Source organism: Macaca nemestrina, chromosome 18, assembly GCF_043159975.1.
Source record: "Macaca nemestrina isolate mMacNem1 chromosome 18, mMacNem.hap1, whole genome shotgun sequence".
NCBI classification, from domain to species: domain Eukaryota; kingdom Metazoa; phylum Chordata; class Mammalia; order Primates; family Cercopithecidae; genus Macaca; species Macaca nemestrina.
In genome coordinates, this window is record NC_092142.1 from 71719998 (window position 1) to 71738860 (window position 18863).

Below are 18863 nucleotides of genomic sequence, written 5' to 3' on the forward strand. Positions count from 1 at the left end.
ATAGTATTTAAATACTTAAATACATAAAAACTTGCAGTTTTGATGCCTCAAAGTCAAGAACTCTGCTTTACAGAAAGAAATTATCTAAATGTGATCAGTTAATATAGGGAAAGCACTGAACTTGACTAGTCATTAGGGATATGCAAATTGAAACCCCTATGTGGCACCACTACACACCTACCAGAATGACTAGAATGGACTAAAAATCCCAGGGGCAGCTGTTGGAGTGTAAATTGGTATAACCGCTTTGGAATACTGTTCAGTAGTATCTCCTAAGGTGAACAGAAACATACCCTCTACCTAGCAGTGCCTCTTCTAGGCTTGTGCTCAAAATAAGGACTTATATTAGTTCACAAAAGACATGGACAAATATTTTCATAGAAGTACTATTCATAGTAACTGCAAACTGGAAAAGACTTACATGTCCATCAACTCTAAAATGGGCAAATAAATTGTGGCATATTCACATAAAATAATTTTATACAGGTATGAGAATGAATGAATTATAATTATATGCAACTGTATAAACAAATCCTGTAAACATACTGTGGAGTGAATGAAGCCAGAGAAGTAAATTATACATACTGTGTGCATATATTTATGTAGATAGACAGAAGTAATTATACCTACTGCTTGCATATATTTATGTAGACAGGCAAAAGTAATTTGGTACTTGGTCAGGATGATGTTACCCTTGAGGGGCAGTGACTGGAAGGGGAAACATGGGGCAGTTTCTGGGGAACTGGTAATGTTCTGTTTCTTGATGCGGGTGTTGGTTCCATTAGTGTGCTCAGTTTGTGAAAATTTACTGAATTGTTGCACTTTTCTGTATTTATGTTATACTTCAGTTAAAAGTTAAAATATTTCCTGTTAACGTTTAACTACTGCTTAACCTTGTATAAAGGCAGTGCAGTACATAGGATTCTTCAATTAGCTGTTACATTTGTTTTTCAAGACAAATTGGGATCAAACAGTTAGTCAAAGTGAGTTTTCAGTAGTTTTTGTCTTTAACTCATTTTAGTAGAAGACATCAGTTTTCTTTCTGGTGATTTCACTAAGGTACTTTTCCCTTGTCAGCTCTCAGTTACTTTCATTTTTAGAGGATGTCACTAACACCTGTTTGTTTATGGATTAGGGCTGACAGCAGTGAACGTCTATCCAGTACCCAGCCTGCTCACTTCCTTGGATCTCTCCCGGTGAGTGTCGCTGATGAGGGTGGTACTTGTGTCTTACCATTTAAGAGATACATGTGGATTCTTTGGCAGTTTTGATGTACAAGAAGTCTTAAGTATTTTGAAATATTTGGATAACCTGGAAAAAGGAGAAAGGATGAGTGGATCAATAAGTTTAATAGCCTTACTGTATAAAGGAAGGATTCTCTTGAAATAGTAAGGTGTCTATGAATTACTCTTTCTTAAAGACTATAGATGTAGAATGAGATGCAAACAAAGAAGACCTGTTATCTTCATGGCACTGATTCCTGTTTTGTCAGTTGGACTTAGATAATTCTTGATTTTTAGATAATGGATTTTTGTTTGTTTTTGGTTTTGGTTTTGGTTTTTTGAGACGGAGTCTCACTCTGTTGCCCAGGCTGGAGTGCAGTGGCATGATCTCGGCTCACTGCAAGCTTCGCCTCCCTGGTTCACGCCATACTCCTGCCTCAGCCTCCCAAGTAGCTGGGACTGCAGGCGCCCACCACCACACCCTGCTAATTTTTTCTATTTTTAGTAGAGACGGGGTTTCACCACGTTAGCCAGGATGGTCTTGATCTCCTGACCTCGTGATCCGCCCGCCTCGGCCTCCCAAAGTGCTGGGATTACAGGCGTGAGCCACTGCACCTGGCCAGATAGTGGGTTTTTAAAATACTATTTATTTATTTTGTACTCCTATAACTCATATTGGTCTTATTTTTGAAGGGATATTAATTATATTCAGGATTTTATTACTCCTCTCAGTGGCCAGAAACAAACATAAATGAGATTTGTTTTTGTTTTATTCATTTTTAACAACTGTTGGGCATTCTGGGTTCAGTGGTTGAGTTTTGCAGTCTAGTGGCAAGATGAACAATCAAACAAGCAGTGACAGGGCAGCATCCTAAGTGCTGTGAGTACAGGATGCCCAGAGCAGATCAAAGGGGCAGTGGGCAGGGTCCTATGTGGTCAGGGCTGTTGTGAAGACTCGGTGAGGTGATAGATGCAGAATGCATGGGATAGTACCTGATGTGTAGTCACCCCAAGAAATACTAGCTGTTGTAACCAGGTTTCTTTTTGTTGATTTCATTACTTTATCATTATAATTTTGAGCTAATGTTTTAGACTCCATTTCTTTCTGCTTATCTTCCCAGCAAAACCCCAGCATGGATCAGTACTAAAATTTTACCTTTTCCATTGAGCTTGATCGTTGCCAAAGAAAATCACATCCAAGTAGACACCACTGCAAACTCAAAATTTCCAACCTTATCTGGAGCTTATTGGTTCTTTCTCTTGCCAGCTCCTTCCAGTGTCCTCAGCATCTACCTCCCTCAGTGTCCCCCTCCCCAGTCTCCTCCATACTGGAGCTTAGCTTCCCACTTGATTGGGAAAATAGAGACCATTGTGGGTGGTTTCTCTCAGCTTCTGAACACCCACCTTGCTTGAATTTATATAGATGCATTTCATTCTCAGCTTCTCTCCCCTGTTCATGGCCCGTCTAGCTGTCTGTGCCTGTGACTCCTCCACTCCCACTGCCCTGGACCTTGCTCTGTTCGTACTCATTGTCCTCCTCCCTCCCCTTCCCCTCCTCTCGTGTGTGTGTGTGTGTGTGTGTGTGTGTTTTCAGCCTCTTTTTTCTTACTCTGTACACATACTTTATCTCTTCTGTCATAACAAAGTTCCCTTTACCTCACAACCCCCCAGCTATTGTCTTAGTTCCTTTCTTCCCCCTTTTGTCCAAATTTCTCAAGAATTGTGTGCATTTGTTGGCTTAGTTTCTTCAGTCCCCATCTGCTTATCCCTCTAACAATTCAGTTTAGTTCTGCTCTTATTGGAACTTTTCTGTATTGACACAGTTAATCTTGCTCTCTTTTCTCCAAACATGCTTTTTCCTTGACTAGCTAATACAGTCTGATTTTTTTCATGCCACTTTGACCATGTTTCTTTTGCGTACCCTTCTTCCTCAGCTAGCCCTCTAAGGTTGATTATCCCCAGGGTTCTGTCCTTGGTCCGCTATACTCCATTGGACGTGACCTCATTTACTCCAGTTATTTCAGCTACACTCACATCTCCAGCCCAGGCCCTCTCCTCCGGGTGCTCCAGCATCACCAAGCTGCGTGTTATTCCCCATACACATCATGTGTTTCTTCTCTTGCCTCTATGTTCTAGCTCATATTGCCACCCAGTGCTGTAATGTGCTCCTCACCTCAGGCTATTGTATAACACCTTCATATTCTAACCCACATATTTCTTAGAGAGCTTGTTTTGATCCATTTTAGGTAAAGGGTTTCCTTCACTAAGGTATAGCAATATGTGTGTTTCTCTTACGTAGTGCTACTTCATTCTGCCTCATTTTATCACTCGATAAACCCATAGATATGTTGAGGCCTAGAGAAGCTGTCACATCTGAAAAAAATTCTCTTTACTGAATATCTGCATAGTGCTCTACTGATTATTTGAGCTCACGTTCTAAATGGTTTGAAACTTTTCCCCCACTAGTTATCTGTTGCCTTTACTGTCTCACTTTTATTCGTTCTGTTCATTTTCCCTGGAATTTGCTTCTTTTCTTACCCAGTCATTACCTGTGGAAGTCTTAAGTCATCTTTGAAGGTTTGTTAATATAATTCCTTATCTTTCGCCTCATCCCATCCCATCCCAAGTGTGCTTTTTTATTGCAGAAAGCCTTTTTATCTTCTTTGAGCATACAGCATGATTGATCCAGTATTATACATTTTCAAGTACTTGTCTCTCCTCTCCCTTCTAAGTCAACAGCATTCATTGAGCACCTACTATATTCCAGGTAATGTACCAAGGGATGCCTTGGAGACAGTATCCATGCCCTCAAGGGCTCACAGGCTGGTTAATGGATACATTACAATCTAGTGAAATGAGTTCCACTTGTCATCTTAAATGTTGCCATTTAATTATTTATTTTCTGCAGAAACCTGCTAGAGTGTGTCCCTGACTGGGCCTGTGAAGCGAAGAAGATAGAAGTATTAGATGTGAGCTATAATCTTCTCACAGAGGTTCCCATAAGGTATGTGTGCCTGAATGCATATATTACGTATATACGTATGTGTGTACTAACATTTACATGTGTGTGTATTTAATTTTTTTTCTAGATTTGGGTTGCCTTTTATTCAGTGAGTGTTGAGTACCTGTTGAGCATGAGGCAGTGTGATGTGCTGTAAGGAACATAGTAAAGGCTAAAGCATGGGCTTGGCTTGCAGGGAACTTAATGAGAAGATAGTGTAACATATGTGGATAACTGTGATGAAATAAATATACTAAGAGTTGCTGCCGTAGGTTGGTGACATGATAGTAACAATAGTTAATTTTTTTAGGATGAGCTATTATAAGCTGAGCAATGTTGTAAGAACATCACTTTTATGATCTTACCTAATCCTTTAAAAACCTTATTATATATTTAATAGGTACTCTTATCTTCATCTTAGAAATGAGGAAAGTAAAGCTTAGAGCAGTTAGGTAACTTGTTGAAGGTTGCAGTTAACCAGGAAGTGATGGGAGCTGGCATTTGAAGGTAGTCTTTCTTTTTGGGAGGCAGGGGTGGGGGACAGAGACAGGGTCTCATTCTGTCACCCAGGCTGGAGTGCAGTGGCACAATCACTGCTCACTGCAGCATCAACCTGCTGGGCTCAGGTGATTCTCTGGCCTCAGCGCCTCCCTCCCAATAGCTGGGACTATGGGTGCACACCACCACACCCAGGTAATTTTTGTATTTTTAGTCGAGACAGGGCTTTGCCATGTTGGCCACACTGGTCTCAAACTCCTGCTCTCAAGCGATGGGCCCATCTCAGCCTCCCAAAGTGCTGGGATTACAGGCATGAGCCACCACACCTGGCCTTGGATGTAGTCACTTTTACTGCAGAGCCTTCACTCTTAATCACTACACTGTATAAATTAAGTGGAGAAAATCAGAATAAATTTGAATAATTAGGGAATGTTTCATGGAGAAGATGGCATTTGAATTGACCCTTACCAGATGATGGGATTTTTTTCTAAGTGGTGGGAGAAAGAGAGTGGCGCTTGGTGAAAGGGGCAGGGAATGATATATTCAAAAGCACTGAGGTATAAAATATATGGTTATTACCTATGGAGTCTTTAAAATTAAACTACAGGCATTTAACATAGTAAATATGAACATAATCTTTGGAGTCAAAACTTAATTCAAGTCCAGACTTTACTATTTACTATGCAGTGTGAAATCTTAGGCAAATCAAAGTTACCAAACCTTTCTGAATGAACTTCGTTTTAATGAACTTCATTGTTAAGTGGCTTAGCACGTTTTAAGCACTCAATAAATGGTAGTTTTTATTGTAGTGAAATGTTATGAATTTATTCACAAGATGTGTTAATATACTGAATTTTTGGTGCTGCTTAGACTTAAAATCTAAATTGATTTATTCTAAAATTTGCCTTTTTAGTTTAGATCTTCTCTGTGCTGTTTGCCTTTATTAATTCACCTTTTCTCAGAATGACCTTAATGACTTCCTGGTGGGTGGTAGGTAAACATATGATCATAGCTGCTTTCTTGGCTCAGGCACTTGTCAGTGAGTATACGGTCTAGGAGAATATGTTTCTGTAAGTTAACTGAGTTCAGTTAAATGGGCCAGGACAGCCTCGGAAAGAATGAGTTAACTAAGTTTTTTATTTGTTTGTTTGTATGTTTCCCCCCTAGAATTCTGAGTAGCTTGAGTCTTAGAAAACTGATGCTAGGACACAATCACGTGCAAAACCTCCCAACACTGGTAGAGCACATCCCCCTCGAGGTGTTGGATCTTCAGCATAATGCACTCACGAGGCTGCCAGACACCCTCTTCTCCAAGGCCTTAAAGTAAGTACCATAGGATTTTTTTCGGAAGAGCAGAATCATTGGCTGAACAGACTACAGTAACTTATCATTGAAGTGACCTTTGGAACTGTATTTACAGAGAGTTTACCTATAGTCCAACTATGGGTGGAGACTTATTTGCAATTTTTTGCAATTTGCAATGAAACAAAATATGACAGTGTTTTATGAGGCAGCAATTCCTAGTTGAAATAACTGTCAAATCCTTAAAGAGGTTTCTGTGTTGTAAACAATTTCAGAAAGGTTGAGAAAATTCAGGCTTTCATCTCTGAAAATGAATACAGTTATGATATTTAAAGATAAATAACATTCTGCTGTGGCTTCTTTGGGCAATTTAGAGCTTTTGCATTGGAGAGAAAAGGACATACCACTAAAATTAATTTTGTTTTTGCTTCTAGCTTTACCAGACTGCCTTTGAATATGTGCAAGCTTTTTGGGTACTTTTTGAAAACTGTATTTACAGGTGATGTCCTTCCAAAAGGTGTCATTTGCCTTCTCACTATAAATTAACAAATAGATGACATGTTAGGCCTGTAATCAGGTTTACCTAATGTGTACATCACCTTTAAGTGAAAGCTAGTTTTGTGGGGTTTGTTTGTTTTTGTGGGTTTTTTTTTTTTTTTTACAGACATGATTTCATTCTGTCACTCGGGCCGGAGTGCAGTGGTGCAATCATAGCTCACTGCAGCCTTGACCTCCTGGGTCTAAGTGATCCTTCCTCCTTAGCCTTCTAAGTAGTTGGGACCACAGTCATGCACCACCACACCTGGCTAATTTTATTTTTTGTAGAGACAGGGTTTCACCATTTTGTTCAAGTGGGTCTCAAACTCCTAGACTCAAGTGATCTGCCTGCCTTGGCCTCTCAAAGTGTTGGGATTAACAGGCATGAGCCACTGCATCCAACCTGAAAACTGGTTTTTTGTTTTTTTTCAAATATGGAATGGTTCACAAATTTGCCTGTTATTCTTGCTCAGAGTCCTTGCTAATCTCTATATCGTTCCAGTTTTAGTATATGTGCTGCCAAAGCGAGCACTGAAAACTGGTTTTTAATTATGTTTTTCTACAATATGGAGAAGGCAATATTGTCTTCAATTTAGAAATGGAGAAAACAGAGATGAACAGTAGTAAATGAACAGGAGACGTAAAAAGCTGTTCAGCCCACGGTTGTCTGGCTTGTTCTCTCTTTAGCAGCTTATACATCTCTTAATGTATAATACAGTTGGTTGCATATTCTTCAGAATAAAATATTTGGAAATTCTAAAAAGTATTTAAAGGAAATTTTCTTTATATAACATTTGTATGGAGTCTTGATGCAGTTGTTAATCTACAAATGTTTGTTAGCAATGCATAATGCTGCATTTGGTCCTCATGATAGTCTGAATAAAATTAGTTTACAACCTTAGAATCTGTAATGAGTAACTTAGCTGTAGTGAACTGTCAGTGGTATTTATTTAATGCTAACTCTGGACAGAGCTTTGTTGAGACCACAACACAAGCAGACACACAGTACCCACCATTAGCTTAAAAGCTAATTCGTTATGTAAAACTTATATTTCAATATAAAAAGTGAATTAGGGATTATGGATCATACAACATGAAGAAGACCTGAGAACACACAAGTTTAATAATAATAGCTGCCTTTTATTGAGAATGTTCTGGACTGGGCGCGGTGGCTCACACCTGTAATCCCAGCACTTTGGGAGGCTGAGGCAGGCGGATCATGAGGTCAGGAGATTGAGACCATCCTGGCTAACACGGTGAAACCCCGTCTTTACTAAAAATACAAAAATTCAGCTGCGCGTGGTGGCAGGCGCCTGTAGTCCCAGCTGCTCGGGAGGCTGAGGCAGGGGAATGGCGTGAACCTGGGAGGCGGAGCTTGTAGTGAGCCGAGATCGCGACACTGTACTCCAGCCTGAGTGACAGAGTGAGACTCCATCTCAAAAAAAAAAAAAAAAAAAAAAAGAATGTTCTGTATATACCAAATACTATGTTAGGCAAATTTTTAAATTATTCCATGTTTTGTCTATTAGATTGGCAAAGATTAAAATGGATTTGTAATATTCAGTGTTGACAGTTGACAAACGTGTGACAAACTGGCATTCTTAATAGTCTTCTTGTGGAAGTATAATTTCTTTTTTTTTTTTTTTTTTTGAGACATAGTCTAGCTCTGTCACCAGGCTGGAGTGCAGTGGTGTGATCTCGGCTCACTGCAGCCTCCGCCTCCTGGGTTCAAGCAATTCTCCTGCCTCAGCCTCCTGAGTAGCTGGGACTACAGGAGTACTCTACCACACCCCAGCTAATTTTTGTATTTTTTTTTTTTTTTAGTAGAGACAGGGTTTCACCATGTTGGCCAGGATAGTGTTGATCTCTTGACCTTGTGATCCACCCACCTTGGCCTCCCAAAGTGCTGAGATTATAGGCGTGAGCCACCGGGCCCGGCCCAGACAAAAGTTTTTCTAAATGGTGTATTTGTAGTTCAGAAATATGTGAACATGATATTCAGCAACATCCTTTCAGTAGGCAGTTTGGCAGTAAAAGATGAAGTTAGGTTTGAATCAGGCACTCCAGAAGCCTGGGAAAACAACCAGGCTTGTACTTTTTTCTGTCTACTTGGTTTGCATGAATTGAGTAAAAGGAACTTTGGGTTGAATAGGATCAATTAGAGAAAAACCACTTGGAGAATGTTTTTTTTTTTTTCCATTTGGGAGCTTGGAATGGCAGCATTCCATACTGAGGTGACATGATGGTTTCTATATAGGAAGGCAACAAATAAAGGAGGTGATGATCTGTGTGTGTTCTGTCAGTCTCAGATACTTGAATGCATCTGCAAATAGTCTGGAGTCTTTACCATCCGCCTGCACTGGCGAGGAGAGTTTGAGTATGTTGCAGCTGCTTTATCTGACCAACAATCTCCTGACGGATCAGTGCATACCTGTCCTGGTGGGGCACCCGCACCTGCGAATCTTGCACCTTGCAAACAATCAGTTACAGACCTTTCCTGCAAGGTAAAATGAATGCAGACTTTGTTCATTTCAAATACACAACGTTAATTCTACATTTGTCAGAAAAAATATAGCCATCTGACTATGACTCTTTGTTTACGTTGACTGACTTACAGATGCTATGATTTTACTAGTTGAGTGGCAAAATCTCATCTTAATAGTTAGTACCCTGTTGCTAAAATATGTTTTATTTTTAGTTGTGACTACTTAATTATGGTCTAATACTCAATCTAGAAAAGTACAGGCTTATGAAACACATTCTGAAGACAATTTTTTCTTTTCTCTTGTCAGCATTGTTTTATAAAATACTATTATTTATTCATAATACAAAAATGGAATGCTTACTGTATGTCAAGTATTGTGTAACAGTTACAGTCTCTGTCCTCTAGGCATGTACAGTCAAATTGGGGAAATAAGTGGATAGGCAGTTGCAGTGCAGTCTAAGAAAGGTAGGGTGTTTGGCTGGGAGTGGTGGCTCACGCCTGTAATCCCAACACTTTGGGAAACCAAGGCGGGCGGATCACAGGTTCGTGAGTTTGAGACCAGCCAGGGCAATATGGTGAAACCCTGTCTCTACTAAAAATACAAAAAAATTAGCCATATGTGGTGGCAGATGCCTGTAATCACAGCTACTCAGGAGGCTGAGGCAGGAGAATTGCTTGAACCCTGGAGGCGGAGGTTGCAGTGAGCCAAGATGGTGCCACTGCACTCCAGCCTGGGCGACAAAGTGAGACTCTGTCTCAAAAAATTACTAAATAAATAAAATAAATAAATAGAAAGGCAGGGTGTTGAAGAAGATATGCACACATTGCCAGTCACGTTGCACAGAGCCTGGGGATGAGGTTAGGCTCCCTGAAGGAAGAGATGAATAGTAGTTAGCCAGGCTACACCTATAAGAACACGTAAGAAAGATGTTTAATGCTGTCAAAGTTTGAGACAGTGTCAGTGGATAAGTAAATACCTTTCAAAATACATTTGGTTAAAACAGCAACTTTAGAACTTTTTTTTTTTTTTAAGAGAGGGGATCTCATTACGTTGTCCAGGCTGGTCTCGAACTCCTGGGCTGAAGTGATTCTCCTACCTCTGCCTCTCAAATACCTGAGACTGCAGACGCATGCCACCATGACCAGCTAAAACTTGGAAAATTTAACACCAGAAAAATCTATGCCATGAAAGTAGTCATTAAAAATAATATTTTCTTTTCTTTTTTTTTTTTTTTTGAGATGGAATCTCTCTCTGTTGCCCAGGCTGGAGTGCAGTGGCCGGATCTCAGCTCACTGCAAGCTCCGCCTCCCGGGTCTACGCCATTCTCCTGCCTCAGCCTCCTGAGTAGCTGGGACTACAGGCACCCGCCACCTCGCCCGGCTATTATTTTGTATTTTTTCGTAGAGACGGGGTTTCACCGTGTTAGCCAGGATGGTCTCGATCTCCTGACCTCGTGATCCGCCCGCCTCGGCCTCCCAAAGTGCTGGGATTACAGGCTTGAGCCACCGCACCCGGCCAAAAATAATATTTTCAAAAACTAAGAACATGGGGCAATGACATTTGATATTAATAATTTTTGATGAAATTATATGTATGTAAAGTATAAAATTTTAATTTTTATGAACATTTACCATTTACAAAGTGAGATAGAGCTTAAGAAAATACACAGGAGAAACTTGATTGCAGTTCGAGTGATTCTCCTGCCTCAACCTTCCAAGGAGATGGGACTACAGGCATGCACCGCCACACCCAACTACTTTTTTTTTTTTTTTTTTTTTTTTGAGATGGAGTCTTGCTCTGTTGGCCAGCTGGAGTGCTGTGGTGCGGTCTCGGCTCACTGCAACCTTTGCCTCCCAGGTTCAAGTGATTCTTCTGCCTCAGCCTCCCAAGTAGCTGGGATTACAGGCATGTGCCACCACACCCAGCTAATTTTTTGTATTTTTGTAGAGACAAGGTTCCACCATGTTGACCAGGCTGGTCTCAAACTCTTGACCTCGTGATCCGTCTGCCTTGTCCTCTCAATGTACTGGGATTACAGGTGTGAGCCACTGCGTCCAGCCCATACCTGACTAATTTTTTAAACAAAAACTTGTAGAGGCTGGGTGTAGCAGCTTACGCCTGTAATCCCAGAACTTTGGCAGGGCGAGGCAGGCGGATCACGAGGTCAAAAGATCAAGACCAGCCTGGCCAACATGGTGAAACCCTGTATCTACTAAAAATATGAAAATTAGCCAGGCGTTGTGGTGGGCGCCTGTAATCCCAGCCACTCAGAAGGCTGAGGCAGGAGAATCACTTGAACCCAGGAGGCAGAGGTTGCAGTGAGCTGAGATCGTACCACTGCAACTCCAGCCTGGCAACGGAGCAAGACTCCATCTCAAAAAAACAAAACAAAACTTGTAGAGGTGGGGGGGGTCTCGGTATGTCCAGGCTGGTCTTGAACTCCCGGCCTCAAGTGATCATCTCACCTTAGCCTACCAAAATGTTGGGATTATAGGTGTGAGCCACTGTGCCTGGTCAGCCTCCTTGAAAAAATTCAAACAATAGCTTTTTACTTTTTATTTTTATTTTTTTTAGTGACTTCTAAAATGAATGCAGAATCTTAATTTCAAGGTGTGGTAGATCTCTTGAAATGTTACCAGATTAACCTAATTGACCTCAAATATGTTCATATAAAGTGAAAATAATGGACCACTGACAAATTATATTAGTTTATGAAGCTGTTGGATGATACATAATTAGCTGCATAATGCTGTAAAACTATGAATCTCACCTAATTTGATGACACTTTTATTGTTGGAGGGGTCAAAAGCAGGTTGATATAAAACTTATATCAAAGAAAATGAAAAAAAGTTAGTCATAAAGACAAGAATTAGGCTGGGCACGATGGCTCATGCCTGTAATCCCAGCACTTTGGGAAGCTGAGGTGGGTGGATCACTTGAGATCAGGAATTTAAGACCAGCTTAGGCAACATGGTGAAACCCGTCTCTACTAAAAATACAAAAATTAACCGAGTGTGGTGGCGTGTGTCTGCCTGTAATCCCAGCTACTCAGGAGGCCAAGGCATCAGAATTGCTTGAACCTGGGAGGTGGAGGTTGCAGTGAGTGAGATCGTGCCATTGTATTCCAGCCTGGGCAACAGAGCGGGACTCCATCTCAAAAAAAAAAAAAAGACAAGAATTAACATCACAAAAAATAGAGTAATCTAAATATATATAATAAAACAGTGGAATTTAGGAACAACATATTTTTAAAAATGAGTGTTCTCTACTAAATAGCAAATCCACTATCAGTTCATTTCCTGAGCAGTGTTATAATTGTATAGGCCCAATACGAATCTTGTTTGTTTCCTTTGAACTATTTTCAGAATCTAGCACAGTTCTGGGTACTGAGTAAGAAACTGAGTGAGGAGGCTGCATTTCTATTTACAAGTCAAAAAAATCCAGGCAGGATAAGGGAAAGCAACGTGAGATTTGGACATGGGAACACTTTAAAAATATATTGTTAAGTAAAAGAAAGTCATAAATACAATGTATATAATATAGTACCTTTTTTTGTTTTTGTTTTTGAGACAGAGTCTTGTGTCGCTCAGGCTGGTGTGCAGTGGTGCAGCAATAACTCATTGCATCCTTAAACTCCTGGGCTCAAGCGATTCACCTGCCTTAGCCTCTGAAAGTACTGGAATTACAGGTGTGAGCCACCACACCTACCTGGCCTATAATACCATTTTTTAATTTGAAAAGTATAGTTTCATTCCTTAAGAAAGACAAGAATACTATCTACCAAAATGTTATCAGAGATTATCTTTGGCAGTAGCATTAAAAGATTTTTTTTCCTGTTTGTCTCTATTTTTCAGTTTTTTTCAGTGAGTATATATTATTATCAGAAAAAATAATTATAATTTACAAAGCTTAGTCATTTAAAAATATGAAATTTCTAGGAGTAGAAATTATTTACGATATATGAAAAAGGCAAGATACAAAATTTATGTAAAAACAAATATTTGGTAGGAAATTCAGCAAAATGATAAAAGTAATTCTTTCAGATTGCTGGTATTGGCAATTTCTTTTCTTTATTTTGCAGATGTTCTCTCCATGTTAACAGCAGTTGATTATTTTTATAATTTTTAAACCAATAAATCAAAATAAATTAGAATACTTTGTAATAACCTAAAGGTGTTAGTCTTACTTAAGGTATTTTGCTTACCATGTAGAAAGCTTTGCTCAGTCATGGAACAGTGTGAATCACTTGCCTCACAGCACAGTGCTGTGTATATAATAAGAACTTGATAAATGTTTAGTGGAGATGAGTTAATGTCATGAATGGGTAAGTGTAGAGATTTAAAACTGAAAAGAATCTTAGCGATGGGCTGGGTGTGGTGGCTCACACCTATAATCCCAGCACTTTGGGAGGCTGAGGTGGGCAGATCACCTGAGGTCGGGAGTTCGAGACCAGCCTGGCCAACATAGAGAAACCCCGTTTCTACTAAAAATACAAAATCAGCCAGGCGTGGTGGCGCATACCTGTAATCCCAGCTATTCGGGAGGCTGAGGCAGGAGAATTGCTTGAATCCGGGAGGCAGAGGTTGCGATGAGCCAAAATCAGACCATTGCACTCCAAACTGGGCAAGAAGAGTGAAACTCCGTCTCAAAAAAATAAAAAAAGAATCTTAGTGATGATTTAGTACAACCTCATGTTTTACAGCTGAGGGTATTGAAGACTGCTGACATTGACTTACTTAGCATTTTGCTGCTAAATACTAAGTGGTATAGCAAGCAACAAAACTGACCCCCAATTTGAGGCCACTCCTTTTCCAGCCACTTTCTGTACATTAGGTAACAGGAAGATGTTCCTGCCCACAAGATCCAACAGCCCCTGAAACACACTGAGGGAGATCAGGCTTAGTTATAGCAGGAGTAGTTACCTTCTTGAGCCGTTGCCTTTCCTGGTATTCCTGGTATCAGTTTCATTTCTCACCAGTCATCTGGCAGTGGACCGTGTCGGCCTTCTGTACTCTGAATAGCACTTCCTTGGCAGCTGCTCAGTCTTGGTGCATTCTAGTATTCTAGTGTTTCTTTTTCAGCAAACTAAATAAATTGGAGCAATTGGAGGAACTGAACCTAAGTGGCAACAAGCTTAAAACCATTCCCACAACCATAGCAAACTGCAAAAGGCTGCACACCCTTGTTGCACACTCCAACAACATCAGCATTTTCCCAGAAATACTGCAGTTGCCTCAGATCCAGGTACTTCGGTGTGCTGGAATGATGTCCTTATTGGGGGAAACGGCAGGAGAGTGAATGAGGTTTTTCTTTTATAAAGAAGAAAGGAGTGTGAATGAGATCATTCTCATAAGGAAAAATATTATTGTCTTCTCATGTATTCTGGTTTGGGACCAGAGTGTATGTAATGAATTCCTGGGAAGAAATTAAGTTCCTCTTTGGGGATATAGTAAGAGATTGGACACTTGGGAGTAAAGAACTAAGTCTCTATGATGTATTTTCTTTTGATTTCTCTATTTTTTCTTAGTTTGTAGACCTAAGTTGCAATGACTTGACAGAAATCCTGATTCCAGAGGCTTTGCCTGCTACATTACAAGACCTTGACCTGACTGGAAATACAAATCTGGTTCTGGAACACAAGACACTGGACATATTTAGGTAGGAAAAAATTTGAAATGGAATCTCTATGTGCTCTTAGGCCCACCAGCCATGTGTAAGTCTTCCTTAGTACTATGGAGATCTCTATTAATGAAAGGAACAGAATGAATTTAGGCCATAAAGCCCCTAGGTTCTCTTCTTTGATTAAGTTATGAATAGATGTTGTATCCAGTAGTCAATCTGTTTATATTAGGACTACTCCATGGCTACTACCCACCCACATACTGAATATTTTCACAACAGGCATAGATGTTTTAGGTGGCACAGATTATATAACATCTAAGAGACAATGCAAGTTCATCCATTGTACCAAGACTTCATTGTATCAAAATACTTAACATAAATAGATGGTTGGCTAAAACTTGGAAATCTTTGTTGTGCTTAGTTTTTGATTGAAACTCCTACCCCTTTGATCCTCTTACCCCTTTCCTTTCTCTCCCCTCCTTCTTTGCCAGTAGTTAAGCATACTATTTTCATCAGTCTTTCTGGAAATGAATCTTAGGCTGTCCATAGATTATTTTATTAAAAGATATATTACTGTTGGCCGGGTGCAGTGGCTCACGCCTGTAATTCCAGCACTTTGGGGAGCCAAGGTGGGTGGATCACCTGAGGTCAGGAGTTCAAGACCAGCCTGGTCAACATGACAAAACTCCATCCCTATTAAAAATACAAAAATTAGCCAGGTGCGGTGGCTCACACCCGTAATGCTGCACTTTGGGAGGCCGAGGTGGGCAGATCACTTGAGGTCAGGAGTTCGAGACCAGCCTGCCCAATATGTTGAAACCCCATCTCTACTAAAAGTACGGAAATTAGCTGGTTGTTGTGGCAGGCACCTGTAATCCCAGCTACTCGGGAGACTGAGGCAGGAGAATCGTTTGAACCCAGGAAACAAAGGTTGCAGTGAGCTGATATTGCACCACTGCACTCCAGCCTGGGCAACAGAGGGAGACTCTGTCTCAAAAAAACAAAAGAATAAAGAAATACAAAAGTTAGCCGGGCACGGTGGCATGCACCTGTAATCTCAGCTGCTCAGGAGGCTGAAGCAGGAAAATTGCTTGAACCCGGGAAGCAGAAGTTGCAGTGAGACGAGGTCACGCCACTACACTCCAGCCTCTGTGACAAGAGGGAGACTCCGTCTCCAAAAATAAAATAAAATAAAATAAAATAAAACAAAATAATACTATTGTTGGGATAGTTTTTTGTAAAATACAGAAGAATATATGGTTTAATCTTCCTTCACCTCCCACAGCCATATCACAACTCTGAAAATTGATCAGAAACCTTTGCCAACCACAGATTCTACAGTTACATCAACTTTCTGGAGCCATGGACTGGCTGAGATGGCAGGGCAGAGAAATAAGTGAGTATATTGGCCGTGGAGACTGAGAAAGAAAAAAGGCAGCCCCTGGCGTCTGAGAACTGGCCTGATGCTCATAATAGCTAGGCCATGTTGTTCTGTTGTACATAAACAAATCATAGAACATCAGTGTCGGATAAGATCCCTTTGAGATCATGATAAAGTTTTAAGACAAAAACAACACAAATGTGCAGTCAACAGAATACCAAACACCCTCTTTCATGGCTAAGATGGGTAGATGCTACTTTCTTTACCAGTTACAGCTTTATCCTCCTGCTAATTTTCCTTCCCTATAGATAAGATTTATACCCAGCCATAGAATGGCCCCACTTTCTGATGACACCCAGTCTAGTATGATCCTCTTCCTTAGACCTTCCCCAAAGTGACCGAACCAAAGTCCAAACCCTGTAGTGGGTTCTTTTTAGCACCCCTTACCTGTATACCCCAAGGTTCCATGGGGTGCACTCTCATTTGCTATAAGGAGTAATAAACTCAACTTTTTCAACCTTAGGTGTGCTCTGGTGGTCTTTGGCTGATGGGCCTTGACAAAAGTAATCCTTAGTCACTACTAAGAGCAAGTGTTTTATCTTACCAGCCTTTGGCAGCATTGCAAAGCTAATATGTACTGCCCATGAATGCGGCTGTTTTCCCTTTCCTTAGGGCATTAGCTTTTTCAGATGTAGCTTAATTATGTCTAGGGACTTTTCTTATGTGTAGATTACGATTTGCTTCTGGTCTTCACCACCTTTAGTTAATACTTATGTTTTTTGTTTGTTTTTTTTTTTTTTTTTTTGAGACGGAGTCTCGCTGTGTCTCCCAGACTGGAGTGCAGTGGCACGATCTCGGCTCACTGCAAGCTCCACCTCCCAGGTTCACGCCATTCTCCTGCCTCAGCCTCCCGAGTAGCTGGAACTACAGGCGCCCACCACCACGCCCAACTAATTTTTTCTATTTTTAGTAGAGACGGAGTTTCATCGTGTTAGCCAGGATGGTCTCGATCTCCTGACCTCGTGATCCACCCGCCTCGGCCTCCCAAAGTGCTGGGATTACAGGCGTGAGCCACCGCGCCCAGCCAATACTTATGTTTTAAAAGAATGCTCCCGGCCAGGCACAGTGGCTCACGCCTGTAATCCCAGCACTTTGGAAGGCCGAGGCGGGCAGATCATAAGGTCAGGAGATCGAGACCATCCTGGGTAACACGGTGAAACCCCATTTCTACTAAAAATACAAAAAAATTAGGTGGGCGTGGTGGCTGGTGCCTGTAGTCCCAACTACTCGGGAGGCTGAGGCAGGAGAATGGCATGAACCTGGGAGGTGGAGCTTGTAGTGAGCCAAGATTGTGCCACTGCACTCCAGTCTGGGCGACAGTACCAGACTCCCTCTCAAAAAAAAAAAAATCTCAAAAAAAAAAAAAAAAAGAATGCTCCCTGAAGAATAATATTTTACCAGTAACTTTTTTTGATGATTGTGTTTCTCATGTTTCTGTTGTAGGCTGTGTGTCTCAGCGCTTGCTATGGATAACTTTGCAGAGGGGGTGGGAGCTGTGTATGGCATGTTTGATGGGGACCGAAATGAGGAACTCCCACGCCTGCTGCAGTGTACGATGGCAGATGTGCTTTTAGAAGAGGTACAGCAGTCAACTAATGACACAGTTTTCATGGCTAACACCTTCTTGGTATCTCACAGGTAAGCAGGTGGGTTGAAAAATCCCTAACTCAGTTCTACATTTGGAAAGTATGTCTTTCTAAACCAAAAGGTCAGGGTCTAAATTATGGATACAGGATCAAGGAAAGAACTCACGTTGTTGTCTTCTATGATCATTCTCTATATGAGCATGGAGTGTGGGGACTTTGGCTCTTTCAAAAGTCAATGGGGTCATCTGTTTTCTCTGTTGAATCCAAAGGCTGCTGAGGATCTGGGAAGCCCAAAATTTATGTGCAAAAGGTTGTGTGTGTATATATATGTGGTTGTACATTTTGAGGAGGAAGGTGGTCAGCTTTCATAAGATTGTCCAAGGAGTCAGTGACCTACGAAAGAGTTAACCAAATACTTATGAGATTCATAGGTTTAGAATACCTCTTTCTGGGGTTTTACCGAACTCATCTTCTAAGTAAAGTCTAAGCCACTTAAAGGCAAAAACCCTATACAGATGCTCCTCAACTTCGAATAGGGTTACATCCTGATAAACCCATCATAATTTGAAAATGTGATAAGTAGAAACTACATTTAATACACCTAACTTACCAAACATCATGGCTTCACTTAGCCTACGTTAAATGTGCTTGGAATGCTTACCCATTAGCTTATAGTTGGGCAAAATCATGTGGTGACACAGGGTACTGTATTGGTTGTTTACCCTTGTGATCAAGTGGCTGACTGGGAGCTATGGCTTGCTACCTCTGCCCAGCATCATGAGAGAATGTCGTACCACATGTCACTAGCCCAGGAAAAGATCAAAATACAAATTACAGTTTCTACTTAATGCATGCAGTATTGCTTTTGCACCATCATGAAGTCAGAAAGTCTTAAGTTGAACCATCATAAGTCGAGGATATCTGTATAACCTAACTGTAATGGAGTATTTGCATATCAGGTGGACCGATAAAGGATATAAACAACTGAGAGGTTGTTTGTAAACTTGTATAATCCAGGTTGAAGTGGAACAGCTTGGAGCTTGAACTAGTTTTTTTTTTTTTTTCTTTTTTGAGACGGAATCTTGCTCTGTCCCCCAGGCTGGAGTGCAGTGGCGCAACCTCGGCTCACTGCAAGCTCCGCCTCCCGGGTTCACGCCATTCTCCTGC

The 18863-nt window shown here is 40.9% G+C and overlaps 1 protein-coding gene and 1 non-coding gene across 7 annotated transcripts in view; one reads left to right on the forward strand and one right to left on the reverse strand.

The window, feature by feature from the left end:
- The window catches only part of LOC105491314 (PH domain and leucine rich repeat protein phosphatase 2), a 77382-nt gene that overhangs the window by 49201 nt on the left and 9318 nt on the right, over window positions 1-18863 (forward strand). For 4 of the 6 annotated variants that reach the window (XM_071084879.1, XM_011757603.2, XM_011757609.3 and 1 more), the window contains 8 exons: window positions 1136-1196; window positions 4132-4227; window positions 5890-6045; window positions 8865-9065; window positions 14129-14291; window positions 14575-14705; window positions 15955-16065; window positions 17554-17748. In XM_071084879.1, coding sequence (XP_070940980.1) covers window positions 1136-1196; window positions 4132-4227; window positions 5890-6045; window positions 8865-9065; window positions 14129-14291; window positions 14575-14705; window positions 15955-16065; window positions 17554-17748 — 1114 coding nt within the window. The remainder of the gene's footprint in view (window positions 1-1135; window positions 1197-4131; window positions 4228-5889; window positions 6046-8864; window positions 9066-14128; window positions 14292-14574; window positions 14706-15954; window positions 16066-17553; window positions 17749-18863) is intronic. The other 2 variants (XM_071084880.1, XM_011757606.2) reach the window with 1 other exon arrangement.
- LOC112428306 (U6 spliceosomal RNA) lies at window positions 6990-7093 on the reverse strand. Its single transcript, XR_003020344.1, has one exon. It is a non-coding gene; the product is annotated as a U6 spliceosomal RNA (small nuclear RNA).